The sequence below is a fragment of the Lissotriton vulgaris genome, chromosome 7 (assembly GCF_964263255.1).
Source record: "Lissotriton vulgaris chromosome 7, aLisVul1.2, whole genome shotgun sequence".
Classification (NCBI taxonomy): domain Eukaryota; kingdom Metazoa; phylum Chordata; class Amphibia; order Caudata; family Salamandridae; genus Lissotriton; species Lissotriton vulgaris.
In genome coordinates, this window is record NC_141695.1 from 968,455,189 (window position 1) to 968,471,249 (window position 16,061).

The window sequence follows — 16,061 nt, forward strand, 5'->3', positions numbered from 1 at the left end:
GATATTACCCATTACTGCTCAGCTCTCTCTCTTTGTCTCCTAGTCCCACCCTGCTCTCTTCTTTTGTTTCGCTATGTGTTACCAGCTGTTCGGCCCCATCTCATCCTTTATTTCTGCTCCATTCCCTCTGCAGCCCGTATTGCCCACTCCTGTCCCTCCTCTACCCCCGTTTCCTTCTTCCCCTTTGCCGCTCCTCCACTTTACTCTCTCCCCTCGGGTGTCACTGCTCCTCTCGCCATCTCGGTTTCTCTCTCTCACTCTTTCCTATTCCCTCACTGCTCTTCTGCCTTTGTGTGCTTACCTCTCCTCCACTGCGCCATTCTTCCTCTCTTCTCTCCCGTCTTCTGACTGTCAGCCTCCACTCTCCGGCCAAGTCCACTCTTCATTTACTTCTACCTCCCCAACAGTACCACCTGCCACCATCTCTGCTCTCCCCCGTCTGCAGGTCGCACCGTGCCCACCCTGCCCCATCTCTGTTCCTCATGCATCTCCTGCTCACTGCCGTCCTGTCTTACTGTACAGTTGTATCAAAAATGAGTGATGCCATATATATTCCAACTCTGTGTGATCAGCTTCTCAATACAGGTTCTTTGCTTTCTGGGACCCCTAGTCCTCGTTTTATATAAAGGGATTAAGAAAACACCAAGTTCCAGAATGCAATTAAAAAAACCTAGACTGAACAGCTAGTCTCATATGGACCCAAGAAACTTGACAAGGCTGACCTGGGTAATGGGCTTGGTCTTTCACCCCACCACTTTAAAATTTCACTAGCCACCGCTTGGTTTTTCCACTAAGCATCATATTCTACATTAGCCTTAAATGGCAAGCTCAGCAATTGAAATGTCTTGTAATATACTTAAAAGAAAACCTTGAAGAATTACTGATACACATTAATAAAACAGTGTGTACTAAAATTAAGAACGAAAAAGAATCATGCTCATCTAAGTATATAACCTGGTGTGGGGTAGAATGAAATGTATGAAAATTATGTAAGTATAACCTTATACCAGATTTTATCTGGAGAAATAAAGTCAGAGTCTCTCTTACCAAACTAAAAATAAATATAATAGGAGGAGGGCACAGGCTACTGAATTGCTGCATCAAAATGCATTCTTAGTGAGATGAGCTCCTGGTGGATGTACCCGGATAAAATTATACAACATGCTTTTACTGTAATTGAAGCTGACATATTAAAACCTCTCTTTATCAATACTTTAATGCTAAACAACATTAAAGTCCCTAATTCATACAACAATTAAAAGATACAAATAATGCTAAAAGCAACATCTATATTCAAAAGAAATTGATTCATGTCCCATTGAAAAAAATACAATCAACATCTAAACAAGCATTGGCATAGCCAATAGGTCTAGCTTCTGGGACCTTATAAGTATTTAGTTATGCAGCACAATATCCTTGGTGCAACATTAACTGTTGCATGGTTAAACACTTATAAGGTCCCAAAGGCAAGAACTATTGGCTATGCCAATGCTTTTTTGCTTTGGAGCATTTAAACTAAATGTTTGCGTTCATGCTGCGGACCGCACCACCCGTTATTCTAAGGGGGGTGGGACACTCATCTCAAAAAAGGTGCCACCGCAATGAAAAGTTAAGTTGAAGATCCCTGCAACAATTGCAAAACTTTGCATTTTTTGCCAGGAGATTTCAACCACTCGCCAAAACCTTACCTCTGCTGATGCCTGCACACCAACGCTGGCTCTCACAGCACCAGATACACTTCTTACAACAAACAGCCCATACACTAAAAATAACCTTCAAGCACTTGTTTTGTTTGCTTTTTTGGTCTTTCCACGCCAACTGCTGCTTGCCTGTTCTCCTCACTGCCACCCCCCACTTTCTCTCTGTTACTCTTCCGACCAAATGCTTTTTAGGTCTCGACTACGAAGCGCACATGCGTTGCATAGAACTTTAACTGTCGTACAGCTCTTTTTCCAAGCACATACTCGTGCTTGTGGCGGCATACAGCTTGCGGCAGTGCGCAGCAGCGCGCCACAAGCACAAGTATGTGCTTGGAAAAAGAGCAAACAGCTGCTGTTTAGCGCGGTGCACGTGCACTCCCTCCACTTGTTTTCTCTGTTGTTACTCCCTCTCTCTCTAGATCCCTTCTGTCAATTTTCCCTCTATAGCTCTCACCAGTAGTTGCTCTTCTCTCTTGCTCTCTCTTGTGATTGCCCCTTTCTATATGTCCCTCTTCCTATTGACTCCTCATTAGCCCGAGCTCTCGAATATAGCCTTGTAGTCTAGTCTTGGGACTGACACGTAATGGCTTAACTTCATGACAGGCTTGCACCACTTGAGAGGAGCACCCGGCCGAGGCAGAGGGTCGGCCTCCTCTGAAGCACTCCTCCTCTGAGAGGACTCTGACTCGGTCTTGGATTTGTTGTGACCCCCGCTAAGCCTTTCTGCTGCATGGCGCCACTGGATACTGCTTGGGACCGTGCTTTTCTTTAGGATATGCCCATGCAATTATGAGATGACCTTATATTTGCGATGGTTCTTTTTTAAATTATTTTGCAATTGATTTTATTATGTTTTAATGGTATGGCGCTGTAAATAGCTTATTCCTATTCTGCAATTCTATGCCCAGCCCACTCTGTGCCCAGCTCCGTCCGCCATTTAAACCATTTACTGCTCAGTGCCCTCGGGGTAATCCTCAGCCCGAGCTCTCCAATATAGCCTTGTAGTCTTGTCTTGGGACAGTCAAGTAATGGCTTAACTTCCCAACAGGCTTGCACCACTTGATAGGAGCACCCGGCCGAGGCAGAGGGTCGGCCTGCCCTGAAGCACTCTTTCTCTGAGAGGACTCCGACTCGGTCTTGGATCTGTTGTGACTCACGCTAAGAGTTTCTCCCGCATGGCGCAACTGGATCCTGCTCGGGACCATGCTTTTCTTTAGGATATGACAATGCAATTACTAGATGACCGTATATTTTCCAGCGGTCGACACCCCCTTCGCTCGCCACACCGGGCTAGCTGATACTACCGCTTTTGACATTCAACGCGGTAGCATTGACTGATTGCAAGCATTACTTAATAGAATTTTGTTGCATTACTTACAGTGAGCCTATTCTCTACATAATGGCACATTCTTGATGCTCATTTGGATTTTCCTCCTTCACGGTGGCCCATATTTACTTGCATTGAGCTTGATATGGTGAATTTTAATTCTTCATGGCCCATAATTAACGCATATTGATATCACTTCCTCAATCATCAGTGGACCTACTTATTGTGAAGCAATTTCTACATGCAGTGATTCTCACATGGCACTTCTTTACTTGTAGAATCCACTATCCCTTAGTGGATCCTCCAAGCAACTACCTGGGTGGTTCACACCTGGCACCCTTTTTAGCGTACTTCCTACCTCTGGGTGAGACCCTACGCCATTTCCTGGACCCGTACACACACGTGCTTCCTCAACGCTCTATCTTTCTCTCTCTCTTCCTTCACCCTCTCTCTCTCTTCTTCCACCCGCTCTCTCTCTACACATCTACCTCTCTCTCTACACACCTCTCTCTCTCTACACACCTCTCTACCCACCTCTCTCTACACACCTCTCTCTCTACACACCTTTCTCTCTCTACCTTTAAGTGGCAGCCGGCCCTGATAGCACTGTTTGTCCTTTAAAACATTTTTTTAAAAAGCATTGGCACAGCCAATAGGTCTCGCCTTTGGGACCTTATATGTGTTGCATGGATAAATACTTATAAGGTCCCTAAGCCGAGACCTATTGGCTATGCCAATGCTTGTTTTTCATTTGTTTACATCCCCTAACACCCAGCTCCTCCCTCTGAACCTCCTCCTACTGCAAACGAAAAAAATGTATGCACAAAACATTATTTACAATGCTGATAGCTTTAATTTTCATAAAGGCGAGACCAATTGCATTGAACATGCTGGTTACTTTTTTGAGAGACCTGCAGCTGGATTTTGTTACTTGGTAGTTCTTTTTACTTGATCTTTTGCCCATATGTTTTTTCAATTTACAGGTCCAAGATTGGCATTTTGTTGTTGTTGGGAATGTTGTTCCACACCACCAAACATGTTTTCTTTTATTGCCTGTACTGTTTGCAGATACAGAATTCTCGCACACAAGAGGGGAGAGGGTCTATATCTAATTCAACCACCCCGAACCCCCTAAATGACTCTAGTACACACAAAAGAGGGGTGGAGAATAACGAAGCATGAACGACAGAGGAAGTTACAAATAAAGATCACGAGTGTGCAGACATTGGCACATTCATGAGTGATGAAAAACTGCCCTCACTCACACACAATGTGTGTGACATGCTTCATCATCGGGTCTGCTACAACGCCCGGGTGTAGCCACACTCCGGGCGGAGCATAGGGAGGGGGAACACATTTTTTTTTTGTGTATACACAAGGACAACGTGTAACAAACAATTAAAAGTGACAACAGTGTTCACAAACAAAAACCAACAGGTCAAGACTGAGTACAGTGAAAAACAAGAAAATGCAGTAGAGAATGATTAAAACTGGCTCCTGGATCCCAGATATACATTTTATTGGTAGGTTCCAAGGTCAGGTTTAAAAAGGACTGGATGGTGGTACTAGGAAAGGACATTAGGACCCTCTAGTGCCCCTTCTTTACTGCTGTAGTCAACATGTTTTGACCCTTTATCGCCCTTAATTACTGGGTCACCTGGGTCTTCTTCAGGAAGTCTTCCTGTCCCAGTCTAATATAGTAATCCCCTTACCTTAGTTAGGTTGTTAACAGGGGTGAAGGTCACTCTTGCCCATCAGTAAGAGGCTATGTGGAGGGAGTTCCGCCAACACGGTGACACAACTGTGAAGAACATTATTAACAATCACAATTATAGACAACAAACTTAATTATCCACTATCCAATTGTGATTTAGGTAAAAGAGCCGTCAACTCACAATGCCCTGCAGAGAGTTCCCTCCAAACCATACATTGTTCAGAGCCCCATTGGACCATTCATTAAGCCATGGTTATAGAACAAATCATTCCATACATTAAAAAGTATAATCCATGTGCAGACATCATTCCAAGATATTCAATAAAGTATATATGTCACCACGGTGTATCCCGTCACATTACCTCCTGCGACCTTTTATCTGGTGGCGTCAGGAGTATGATTTCCAATATCCATGAATATCATTCATTGTCAATCATAAAATGCCAGGTCCAACTCATCGAGTTTATTGATACAGATCACATGACCTGGCGCATGGGGGGTGGAGTCACAAAGAACACAACCTATATTTCCAAAAATAGTAAAGGAAAGAATATATTTGTCATTATGATCCAGTGTCTGAGGGAAAGAATATATCTCAACCAATGCCCAGTACACTTAGAGAATAAAAACGTGTATCATCCCACAACTGCCGGAGTGCGCAGGGAATGACCAACTATTCCCCATCTCTTCTGAAAATAATAAGTCAACAGCCAAACGAGGCGCCCGACTCGCTCTTATCTCGGAGGGCACAGACCCCTCGAGTGCAAGAGTGCTCCATCTGGCGACCACGTGACCACACACACAGATTCTCCACTGCACGTTGTATAGAGAATTACAAGGTATTACAAATCATACCACGATGGAATCATCCCTCGGTGTATCAATCAGCATACACCCATCTTTTCGATGTAATGCCCACACAAAAGGGGACCGGTAATAGGGTCCCCTATTCAAATGCCGAGTGTACATGCCTGCAGTGCACCCTCTTAGAACTCAAAACACTCCAACACTATCGGCCCATGTGAGCCTCTTACTGTTCCGATGGTGCCCTCCAACAATAATCGAGCCCCTCCTTGATGCACCGCGCCGTTACCCGAACCCGCTGAAAGATATAGTGTAAATAGAGGTAATGGGCGTGTGTTGAGTGTAGCGTACGTCCTGACGTCACTGCGTCGTCGTGTGCATGCGCATGCCCCTGCTCACCACTGGCCCGCCGGGAAATGTAGTTTATGCACGTGTAGTGGCGCTAAATCGTCGGCGGTTCGAGCCGCCTGTGCCACTTCTAGAGATGTAGGTGCCAGCCATTGTAAAACACCCAAAATAGGGGGGAGGAACCAGATAGATTCATATTAATAACGATCTAAACAATAATATTTTATTCAGTCTGTCTTACACTCTGGTGTGTGTGATACCCAGCATGCAAGTTCCCCTCTAGAGAGCACATCCCCCCCAGCCCATTGGAGGGTATGTTGTTCTATTAACCACTGGTTTTCTACATTTTTAAGGAACCATTGGGATTAATCAACATGAGCAGCATAGTATGCAGTGTCATGTGCTAGAAGATCTACAGCTTCACTATATACCATACATGTGACAATGGTGCGAGCAGAGCCTGCGTTTACTCTGGTATAAAGGGTCTACACGTATCTATACCAAAAGGGGCCACAGAGAGAGAAAAAAACTGTTCAGTATGTGGAACCCGTATAGACCAGATGTCATAAAGGGGTCATCTGCTTAATGAGTACCACGGGATGTCCTCATTAAGATCTAACACATGGCTCATGAGGGGAAACACCCATTTCTGCTCACGCACAAATAGAGCCCTATTTGTATCAGAGCCTTGGAGGTGTGGTTTCTCAATATTGTCCACCTAAGATCCCCTTCAGAGTGGCTCGCATCCTTGAAATGAGTTGTTAACCGCGTATTAGATCTGCCACATCTAATAGTACTGCGGTGTTCAGTGATACGGGTCCTGACTTTCCTGTTGGTCATACCCACGTACTGATTGTTGCATGGGCAGGTGATTAGATAAATTACGCCATGGGAGTTACAGCTGGTATGTTTCCTTTGCTCCCATGGGGTTGGTAGGCCAATGTCAATACTTTTAGTGTTGGAGGTCAGGTGACAGACACTACAAGACCCACACCTGAAGTGCCCTACAACAGGTGGGAGTCCTGTGGAGGTGGTTAGGTTCCGTGGTGTCCGTTGTTTGGTATGTACCAGAAGATCCTTTAGGTTTTGACTTCTCCTGAAGGAGAACAGAGGTTTTTCCATATTAAGATTCCCCAAAGTCAGAATCTTCCAATTGTTTAATACAGTGCGCCTTACTTGCTGTGAGGAGGTGCTAAAGGTGGAGACAAAAAACGGTTTCTTGACTCCTGTTCTTACAGTTTTAGTTAGAAGAGCCTCCCGATTGGCATTGAATGCGCTCTTCCTAGCCCTTTTGATAATGCGGGAAGGATAGCCTCTCTCCCGCAATTTCGGAGTTCGAATTTTTGCTTCCGTGGTGAAGGCCTCTTGTTACGAACAGTTTCTTCAAAGACGAAAAAACTGCCCTACGGGCACATTTTCCCGTAGCGAGCGGGAATGGAAACTACTGAAAGCCAGAAGAGCATTTTTATCTGTAGGCTTAAGGTGTACCTTCGTGTGGATCACCCCAACCCTGGGTTCAATATCCAGATCCAGGAAAGGGAGACTGGTTTTCGTAATGGTGGAGGTAAAATGTAACAGGGGATTGATGGTATTCAACCACAATAGAAAATCCTCCACCGATTTTGTGTGCAGATACAGAATAGCATGTGCAAAAAGCACTGGCATGGTAAAATACTTGCGTAACTCAACTGAAATGCGAAACTTATTAGTTTTGCCAATGCTTGTCCGATGTGCACCTGGTTGAACCTGAACGGAAGGTGTCTCATTCCATGGGAGGCCTACTTTTATTTTGAAGGAAAACTTTTTGGGATATCAATTAGAATATTTAGTACAGTTTCTCATGGAATCATTATCTAAAGCAATTCACAAACAACTATTTAACAATTGCAAGACAGGTAAGCGTAACTTAATTAAGAGCAGATGAGTAGATAAACACAAGCACTTTGAAGCTAATGTTGTAAACACTACAGACAAAATATTTTTAAAAAGTAACTTTATATAAACAGCTACACTGGGCACATAAAATCTTCAAATATTTGATATAATTTAAAACAAATCTTATAGTTTCACAAACAGCTTTCTGAACATGAGATCTGACTTTGTTAACGAAGAGCTCTGGCGTCTCTGAACAGTGTTCATTCAGGTCTCTTATTAGTGAAAGGGCAAAGTGTCATTTCTTTATTATAATATGTACTGTTCAGACCTCCTGTGGCCAAAAGCTGCAGAAACATCCGAAACAAAGGAGCATGCTAGGGTTAAATTCTTCTTTTATAAGAAAGTAAATCTCTAACTTTCGCATGGGACCAATTCAATTTATGCTGGAAGTCTTTTGTCTCTCATCACCACCTTAGACAAACGCAAGTCCTCAGATCTAGTTTCTATTGTGCATTTCAATGAGACTCGACCACAGACATATTCTGGTGCTGAAGCTATTACAAAGATCCTACACAGAAAAAAAACAAGCTCACGTCAACAGGGTTGTGCTGACCTTTAAGAGACTATTTACCCTGTAGGAACAGATTAATTATTCTAAACCCAAGCGCACCAGACAAGCCATTTAACGGCCAGTCATCCGGTAGCCAGATCCTAGATGTTTCCTATGGTACAGGAAGCGAAAAAACTGCCCTTTCAGTCAGTGTCCTCATGCAGATGCAATACTAAGGCTATTTGTAGGGCGAGACATTAGGTGTGAATGGGAGCGCTGCGGCTTGAAAACATTATTGTTTAAAAAATAATGCAAGGTATTTAACATGGTTGCACATCCCTGTCTAGCTCACAACCTAGTATATTGTAAAAAAAAAAAAAAAAAAAAAAAAAATTTGGCGCACTAGTTTAGTTTCAGAGAGAAAACGTATTCATTATATAATAGTTCTTAAATTTCCTTTAATAATAAATGTTATTTTTGTCACCCAAATGTATGCAATTTAGGCTCAGGTACGGCACCATCCTCTGCTGAACCAACATTACATTTACATCGCATTTAAAACCAGTGCTTAATTGGTGTTGGTGAAACACCTTCATACACACCTCGGCTTCCACGACCGGGAGATCTTGGTATAAAGCTTAGCCCAGATGTTCATATGAAGACTTCATATACAGACAGCGTGCTGGGTGCTTGGAAAAGTATTCAGGTAGAGAACAGTCGAGTAAGGAAATTAGTCTGAAAACTGAATCGCCTTATACTGTTAGAATAACAGGAGCACAATTGATCGGAAAGGTTTCAAGGTCCTGTGGACAATATGGTAATTAAGCCAGCTCCAAAGAGGGATTTACTCTGCTTTATACCTGCGCTTTCTTTTCCTCCAATGTTAAAACCTGGATTCAGAAAACGGGTAAACATTTCAAAACAAACTCTGCTTAGAGCCGCAGCATTACAAAAAACGCATCATAGAAGTATCTGAATGTTTTTCTTCACAGATTAAATGCTACAATTCTGGAACCATTTCAAGCACTGCTGGATAAACGATGAGATGGTCAGCCATAGCTTGTAATAAGGTGAAATCGGTTATCTTTTTTTCTGCTGTGAATACTTCCTTGCTCTGGGTCTATTTTTCTAGACCAGAAAAGTCGGGACCCCCTTGGCCGTAATTTCCAGAAATATCGGCACCACTGAAGTCAAAGCCTGGCGTCTAAAACAGGGAAACAAAAAGAGACAGAAAAATGTGTTTAAGTCATCTTCAATTACACCAACGATTGGAAAGGCCAAAAAGTCTCGCTTTTGGGACCGACTGTCTTTGCCAATGGTTTTAAGCCTTTCTGTACATCATTCTCATTTTTTGTTTACTGATTTGGATCTAGAAGTATATATGTATATTTTTTAAAGCAACAGGGAGTGCATGTGAAGGGGAAGCAACACAGGCGGGATGAGGAAGAGAAGCAACAAGCAAGAGTGAAGGGTGTAAGGAAGCACACGGCGGCAGGCCTATGGAGAAGTAGCAAATGGTGAGTGAGGAATATGGAACAGTGTGAAGAAGCACGTGGGTCAGAAAGAAGCAACGTGGCAGGAGGGTTGTAAACAAGAGCGAGCAACTAGAGAGGGCAGGATGAAGTATACCAGTGACTGACAGCAACAAGGAGTGCAGGGGGAAAGACGTATATGAGGGTGATAACTAGAACACACGTGCAATCTCATGGAGTGCTTATCTCCAAAACTATATATATATATATATTAAATGTTTAAAAAGCTAGCAGTGAAAGCACAGAAGCTCGTCAAACAAAAAAGAGGCAATGCTCCATGGGAGGCCAAACAAGATTGAGTAGCTGTGACATGATGAAGAAGCAAACAAATGAGAGTGACAGGAAACCCAACCAATGGTAAACAATGGGTGGTCTCCAAACTCTGTATGTTCTTGGTAAGCCCACAACATGTCTTGCAACAGATAGCGCATGCACTGTCTAGTAAGAGCGGCCTAAAATGCAGCAATGTTGAGCTGCTGCAATTAGATGGAGTAGGTACAACCAATTCAGAAGAAATGACTAGATTTTCTGGAAAATGCTACAGAGAAATGCTGGGAGCTAGTGTGGAGAGGCTTTTGATCGCTCACTACTCCGGAGATCAATTCCAGTGAAGTAGACTCTTAGTAGAACATAATGGTACTACAGCACTCCTGCCACGGGCAGAAAGACCAGATTCTCTCGGGCCAGACCCACTGGCTCATACTACTGGACTGTAGACCCCCAAATTCAGTTATTAGCTTTCATGTTTTTTTCCAAGTTATACTATTGTGTGGATGGGATTTCCGACCAGGTCACAGAATTGGAGGTTGATTACATTGTCTCATATGTGATTCCATTAAGATTTTGATGATAGGATCAAGCAGTCCATTCGTTAAACAGCAGATGCAAAATTATATTTGAACAGTGCGTGTTCTTTGAAAAACTTCATTTTCTGGCATACTAACATTATAACTGCTGTTTTTTGGATCTACAGGTTGTTGTATGGGTGCCTAAGCATGTCATTAAATAGAGGCACAGTCCTATTTACTGGGAGCTCCGGGGCTTTTATTTCCTTTATTTTATTTTGCGGTCATGATAATATGTTGTTGGATTTCACCTTTTTGTTTGTTCACAAAGTGAAGATGTATTAGCAGGCTTTTTAATAATGCAACAAAACACTGGACCTTTGTCAGAAGAATCAACCAGGCAATATTTTGCTGTATGTGTTCACCACTTTCAAAACAAATGTCTCTTTGAAGGTACAACTTAACTGAGCTAAAGCAGCCTGTTCAGCTAGGAAGCGCTTTTTAAATCATTATCAATAATAATCATAAGAATTTGTTTTTTTAAAGTGCATAACTACTCTTTGCAGAGTGCCCCAGCTCTAGGATTAAGACACAGGAGAAGAAGTTGCCCAGGCTAGAGAGGAGGATCAATTCAAGCTAAAAAGACAGTTTTTTTGTTTTTTTCCCCAGAAGAGGGTTTCGGATGGGGTTTGCCGAATTTCCACAGGCAGAGCGTTACAGGCTTTAGGCACCAAAAGGCTGAAAGAACAGCCTCTTATTCTTGGTCCTTTGAATTTCGGAATGATAGCTCTTTTAGCATCCGCTGATCTTCAATATCTCAATGGAACATAGGGTTTTACCATTGACCAAAGATATTGGGGAGCTTGAGATGCAAGATCCTTAAAGCAATAGCACAATTCTTTAAAGGTGACTATGCTTCACCCAGCCAGTGTAGTTTTCTTAGAGTGGGGTTGATAGGTGCTCGATTAGGAACGTGAGTAATGCCCAGGTGCCCGCTTAAGAAACTTGAGTAATACCAGGCTGCAGCGTTCTGGACATGCTGCAGCCTGCATAAGGGGGACTGGTACACCCCCAGATATAGATGTTTGCACAAGTCCAGTCTGGATGTCACCAGAGCCTGAATCACTGTTTTTTGGGGAAGCTTCAGGTAGGAGACTTTTCTCAAGGATCTCAGCATCCCAAAACACTTCCACGCAAGGACAGTAATTTGGTCATCAAAGAACAGCTTGTCGTCGAACCAGATGCCCAGATTTTTTACCTTGGTCTTGGGTAAGGGCAGAGGACCAAGGTCATCAGGTCACCTGGCACTGGACCAAATATTCAGGTGCTTGCCGAGGACCTCTACCTCAGAGTTCCTCGCATTCAGTTTCAGACAATTTGAGTCCATCCATGCTGCCACGTCGGACAGGCAAGAGCAGAGGCCAGTGTTGCTGGTTTGTGACAGCGTGATGACAATTTGCGTATCGTCTGCGTACAAAATGATGGTAAAACCGTACTGCTCAAGAACCTCTTCTAGTGGGCAGACATTACATTAAAAAGAGTTTGGCTGAGTGAAGTGCCCTGCACAACAACCTGCTGCAAAGGGCACACCGTTGACTTGAAAAGTTTTAGAGATATCTGGAAGGTGCGCCCTGACAGGAATGAGGCCAGCCAGCGCAACAAAGTGCAGCTGATGCCATAGTTCCAAAGCCTCTTTATCAGAATGTTATGAGAGACAGTGACAAAGGCAGAACTGAGATCTAATATTAGGATAGCCGCTTTGTACTCTTTGTCCATGATCTGGCAGGCTGATTCAGAGGCCAGTAGCTGGGCGAATTCGGAATTGTGGGAGGGGCAGAAACCAGATTGCGTCCCATGTAGAAGGTTGCTATTCTCCAGGTGGCTATAGAACTGCATATTCACATGCTTCCCAGCAATTTTTTTAAATAAGGGCAGCAGTGATATAGGTCAGTAGTTTTCCGGCTTGGCCAGGACAAGGAGAGGTAACAAAACAGCTGCATGTAATTGTATTAACCCCTTGCGTGCTGATGATGGCCAGCGTCCGTCATGCAGCACGGTGGGCGTGTGCTGATGACGGCTGGAGGCCGTCATGAACCCGCCCACTCTTTAGAAGTGCCGCACAGGCGCAGAATCGTGGCCACACGCAGGGGTTAATATGCTTTTCTTTTTCTTATCTTACAGGATTAGATTTTGTATATTTCATATTGAAAACTGTAAGCTACAACGGCATCAAAGATAATAAAATAATAAAATTCCTCAGCTATAAGCAAAAGTGTGTGTGCTTTACTAATAGCAGTATGTGTTATGCTTCTATGTAACAAAGCTATGATCTATAAGCAGTAAATAGTGTGTGCATCCGAGTTGCTTCTAATTGATTATATTTGGCCTCCAGCTAATTAATAATTTGGTATGAAAACATTTCTGACAAACATTTTGCAAAATATATGTTCAAATTCCCAGATTCTGAGGATTACTTGGTTCACCCCATGTGAGTTTATTGGCACTGAAAGAGGAGGCGATGGGCTCAACTTCACAGTGTAAGTCTCTGGAGCCAATGACCCAAACCGAGACTTGTGCCCAGAAAGAATTGCTTGACCACACAGTGCATTTGGCCCACAGCCCCCCGACTCATAAGGAGAGAGAGAGTTGCTAAGTCCCAGGGAGCATCTGCTGCTTGAGGGTTCCTCACCCAGATTTTGAGCTTAACTCAATTATCAACAGTCTGTGGAGGAGAAGAAGATTTAACCTCCATAAGACCCTCAGCTTCTTTGGATAGTGACAAATGGAACTGTCTGCAATAGGTTGTCCAGTACCGAGGAAAAGACAGCCTGAGACCTTATACTTTGACATTCCTCAGGGATACTATAACCACTTGCACAGACCTAGTCAAGATAACTTCCATGTGGGATGGACCACAAAAATGTGGTTTATGATCTCATTGGTAGAAAGGATGCTAGTGACCGTGTACAATTCTTAAAACGGTAACAGGGCTCGAGAAATCTGAAAAATTGTACAAGTCCTGCAGGTCTAGCACTTTAAAAAAAACTCCTCGACCTAACAGTAACCTACTTGACCTCCGCCTCTGAAAGCGGAACAAGTGTGACAAGATAACACGATTTAGAGGCATTTTTATTGCTCATTTGCTTTGTGAGCAATAAAAAGGCCTTTAAATATTGTTATCTTGTTACATTTGCTCCGTTTTCAAAGACGGAGGACAAAAGTTAGTATGTTTTCCTACTCGCCAGAAAGGGCGAGTAGGACCTAAAAATAGCGCGACCTCATAACATTTACCTCGCAAATGCGAGCGGTCGAGTGGATTTGTCGAGCCCTGGGTAACAAATATTTTGTTAACTTAGCCTCTACTTCTCTTCCAGTTTGTCTACCAACCCCCATTTTGTGTTTCTGCAAGGACTTTTTGCAAAGTTAGAAGGTACATGTTCACTGAAAGCTGGTTGTACACACAAATGTTCCCATCTACAAGCCCACCAACGCCTGTAACCTCCCTTGCCTATTTACAAAGATGACATGGGAGTGGGTTTATCAGGATTCAACAGTTCAGCAAGTAAGCATTATACAAAGGGGTTGTGTAAGCCATATGTAACAATGACAAAGGGGTTTTAGTGCCTGTCTTACTGTACCAACAAGTATAAATACTGTGTTTTAACCTAAACTTGTTAGCCCCCTCCCTTGGGCACTTGCAGTGTCGGAATGATGGAACTCCTCTCATGAGTGAAATAAACTTGTATTTTGTTTCCACTCCAGTGTTGATCCTCATTCTGTGAACCCGTAGACAAAGGGTGTTCCTGCACCAGTGAGACTGATAGGAATCTCACTTCTACACAGCTATCAAGACCTCATACTTTCCTTGTAACTCTTCTTCCCAATGATGAAATCCTGTGTCAGCGCATGGTTACTTTGCATGCAAGCCAGGTATTTCGATAGGAACAGTGGTAGAATACAGATTGGAAGAACGCACCAATTACTCTTGGTCCGCATCCAAAAATCTGTGAATGCTGGAGAATCCGGATCCAATCCACACTGTTTCACATAAATATGATGGAACAGGTAAGGGAATGCATATCACAAGAGAAAGAAGGCTACCTCTTAAGATGTACTGTACCAGCTGACCAAGCCCTCACCCGAGGTCTTGAAGCAGTTTCTAGTCTTGATACCATGGAACATGACAGTCAAAGTTGTAAATAAGAAAAGACCAAGGTATAAAAGCATTTCAATCTTCTATAGCCACTTTCTCAAATGGTGTACATATTTTTGCTAATATGTACACTTCGTCAATTCCAATTTCCTTTGTTTCAACAGTCACTTTGCCTATAAAATCCATTCATCTGTTAAAATTATTTTCAAAGTCTGCCAAAGGTAGTAAAATATTTATTCTTACAAAAATGTTTCAACCATATGCAGAACATCTTGTGTTCAAAACAACAGTGTCCAGCACCTGAACCTAAAAGGCCTGCATGCCAATATTTCTGTTATTCTCTAAGGCTCTCCTTGAGGTGTTTCTCTAACAGTGCTCACTGCACAAACAGTAATTCTCTGTGGTTGAAAAGGTTTGCAGTCAGTAACATTTTTATATGCTTAGTATAGTGAAGCATCAGAGGCACAAAAGTAAAGTGGAATGAATTTATGGAGTATACACTCTTAAAACTTTGTGTATAGCCTTACAAAGAAGGCATTGTTTAGAAAAGCTCCCGAATACACACAAAACCTAAAATGATGTATGTTAGACCTGACATCCTTGGCGTGGTTTCCCCCTAACTTTTCGCCTTCAGGCCCAGTTTTTGCTGGCATTGGGACTTTGGCCACTTTGCTAACGTGTTTGTATGTTTGACTCAAAACATGGTAACATTGGCTTATACCCAGTTGACAGATTTAATTTATTTTGTAAGTCCCTAGTAACGTGGTACAACTTGCCCAGGGCCTGTAAATTAAATTATACTAGTGGGCCTGCAGCACTGATTGTGTCACCCACGTAAGAAGCACCATAAACATGTCTCAGACCTGCCATTAGAGATCCTGTGTGTACAGTTTTAAACTGCCATGTTGGCCTGGCAAAATAAGTGTTTAGCCAGGCTCAAACCTTCCTTTTTAATATATATGTCACCCTGGACAGCCCAGAGGGCAGGGTTCACTGTATTGAAAATGCTGGATATGTACTTTTAAGTTTCACATGTCCTGGTGGTGGAAAACTCAAAGTTGTTTTTCACTACTGCAAGGTCTATCTCTCCCATAGGATAACATCGGAGGTGCGTTATTACATATTAGGAGTAATTTCCAAATTGGAAGAGATAACTGGTTCATGTTTGGTGTCTCTGGAATCCTAATTGAAAATCTTAACTTATGGTGAAGTCAGCATTTAAATTACAATTTTGAAAATGCCACTTTTAGAAAGTAGGCTTTTTCTTCCCTTA

At 42.9% G+C, this 16,061-nt stretch overlaps 1 protein-coding gene across 1 annotated transcript in view; it reads right to left on the reverse strand.

Annotated features, from left to right (window-relative positions):
• Positions 1 to 5,189: 5,189 nt before the first annotated feature.
• The window catches only part of NUDCD2 (NudC domain containing 2), a 259,328-nt gene continuing 248,456 nt past the window's right edge, over positions 5,190 to 16,061 (reverse strand). The window contains exon 4 of the mRNA XM_086931405.1: positions 5,190 to 9,522. Within this exon, the coding sequence (XP_086787531.1) occupies positions 9,439 to 9,522 (84 nt within the window). The 3' untranslated portion in view covers positions 5,190 to 9,438. The remainder of the gene's footprint in view (positions 9,523 to 16,061) is intronic.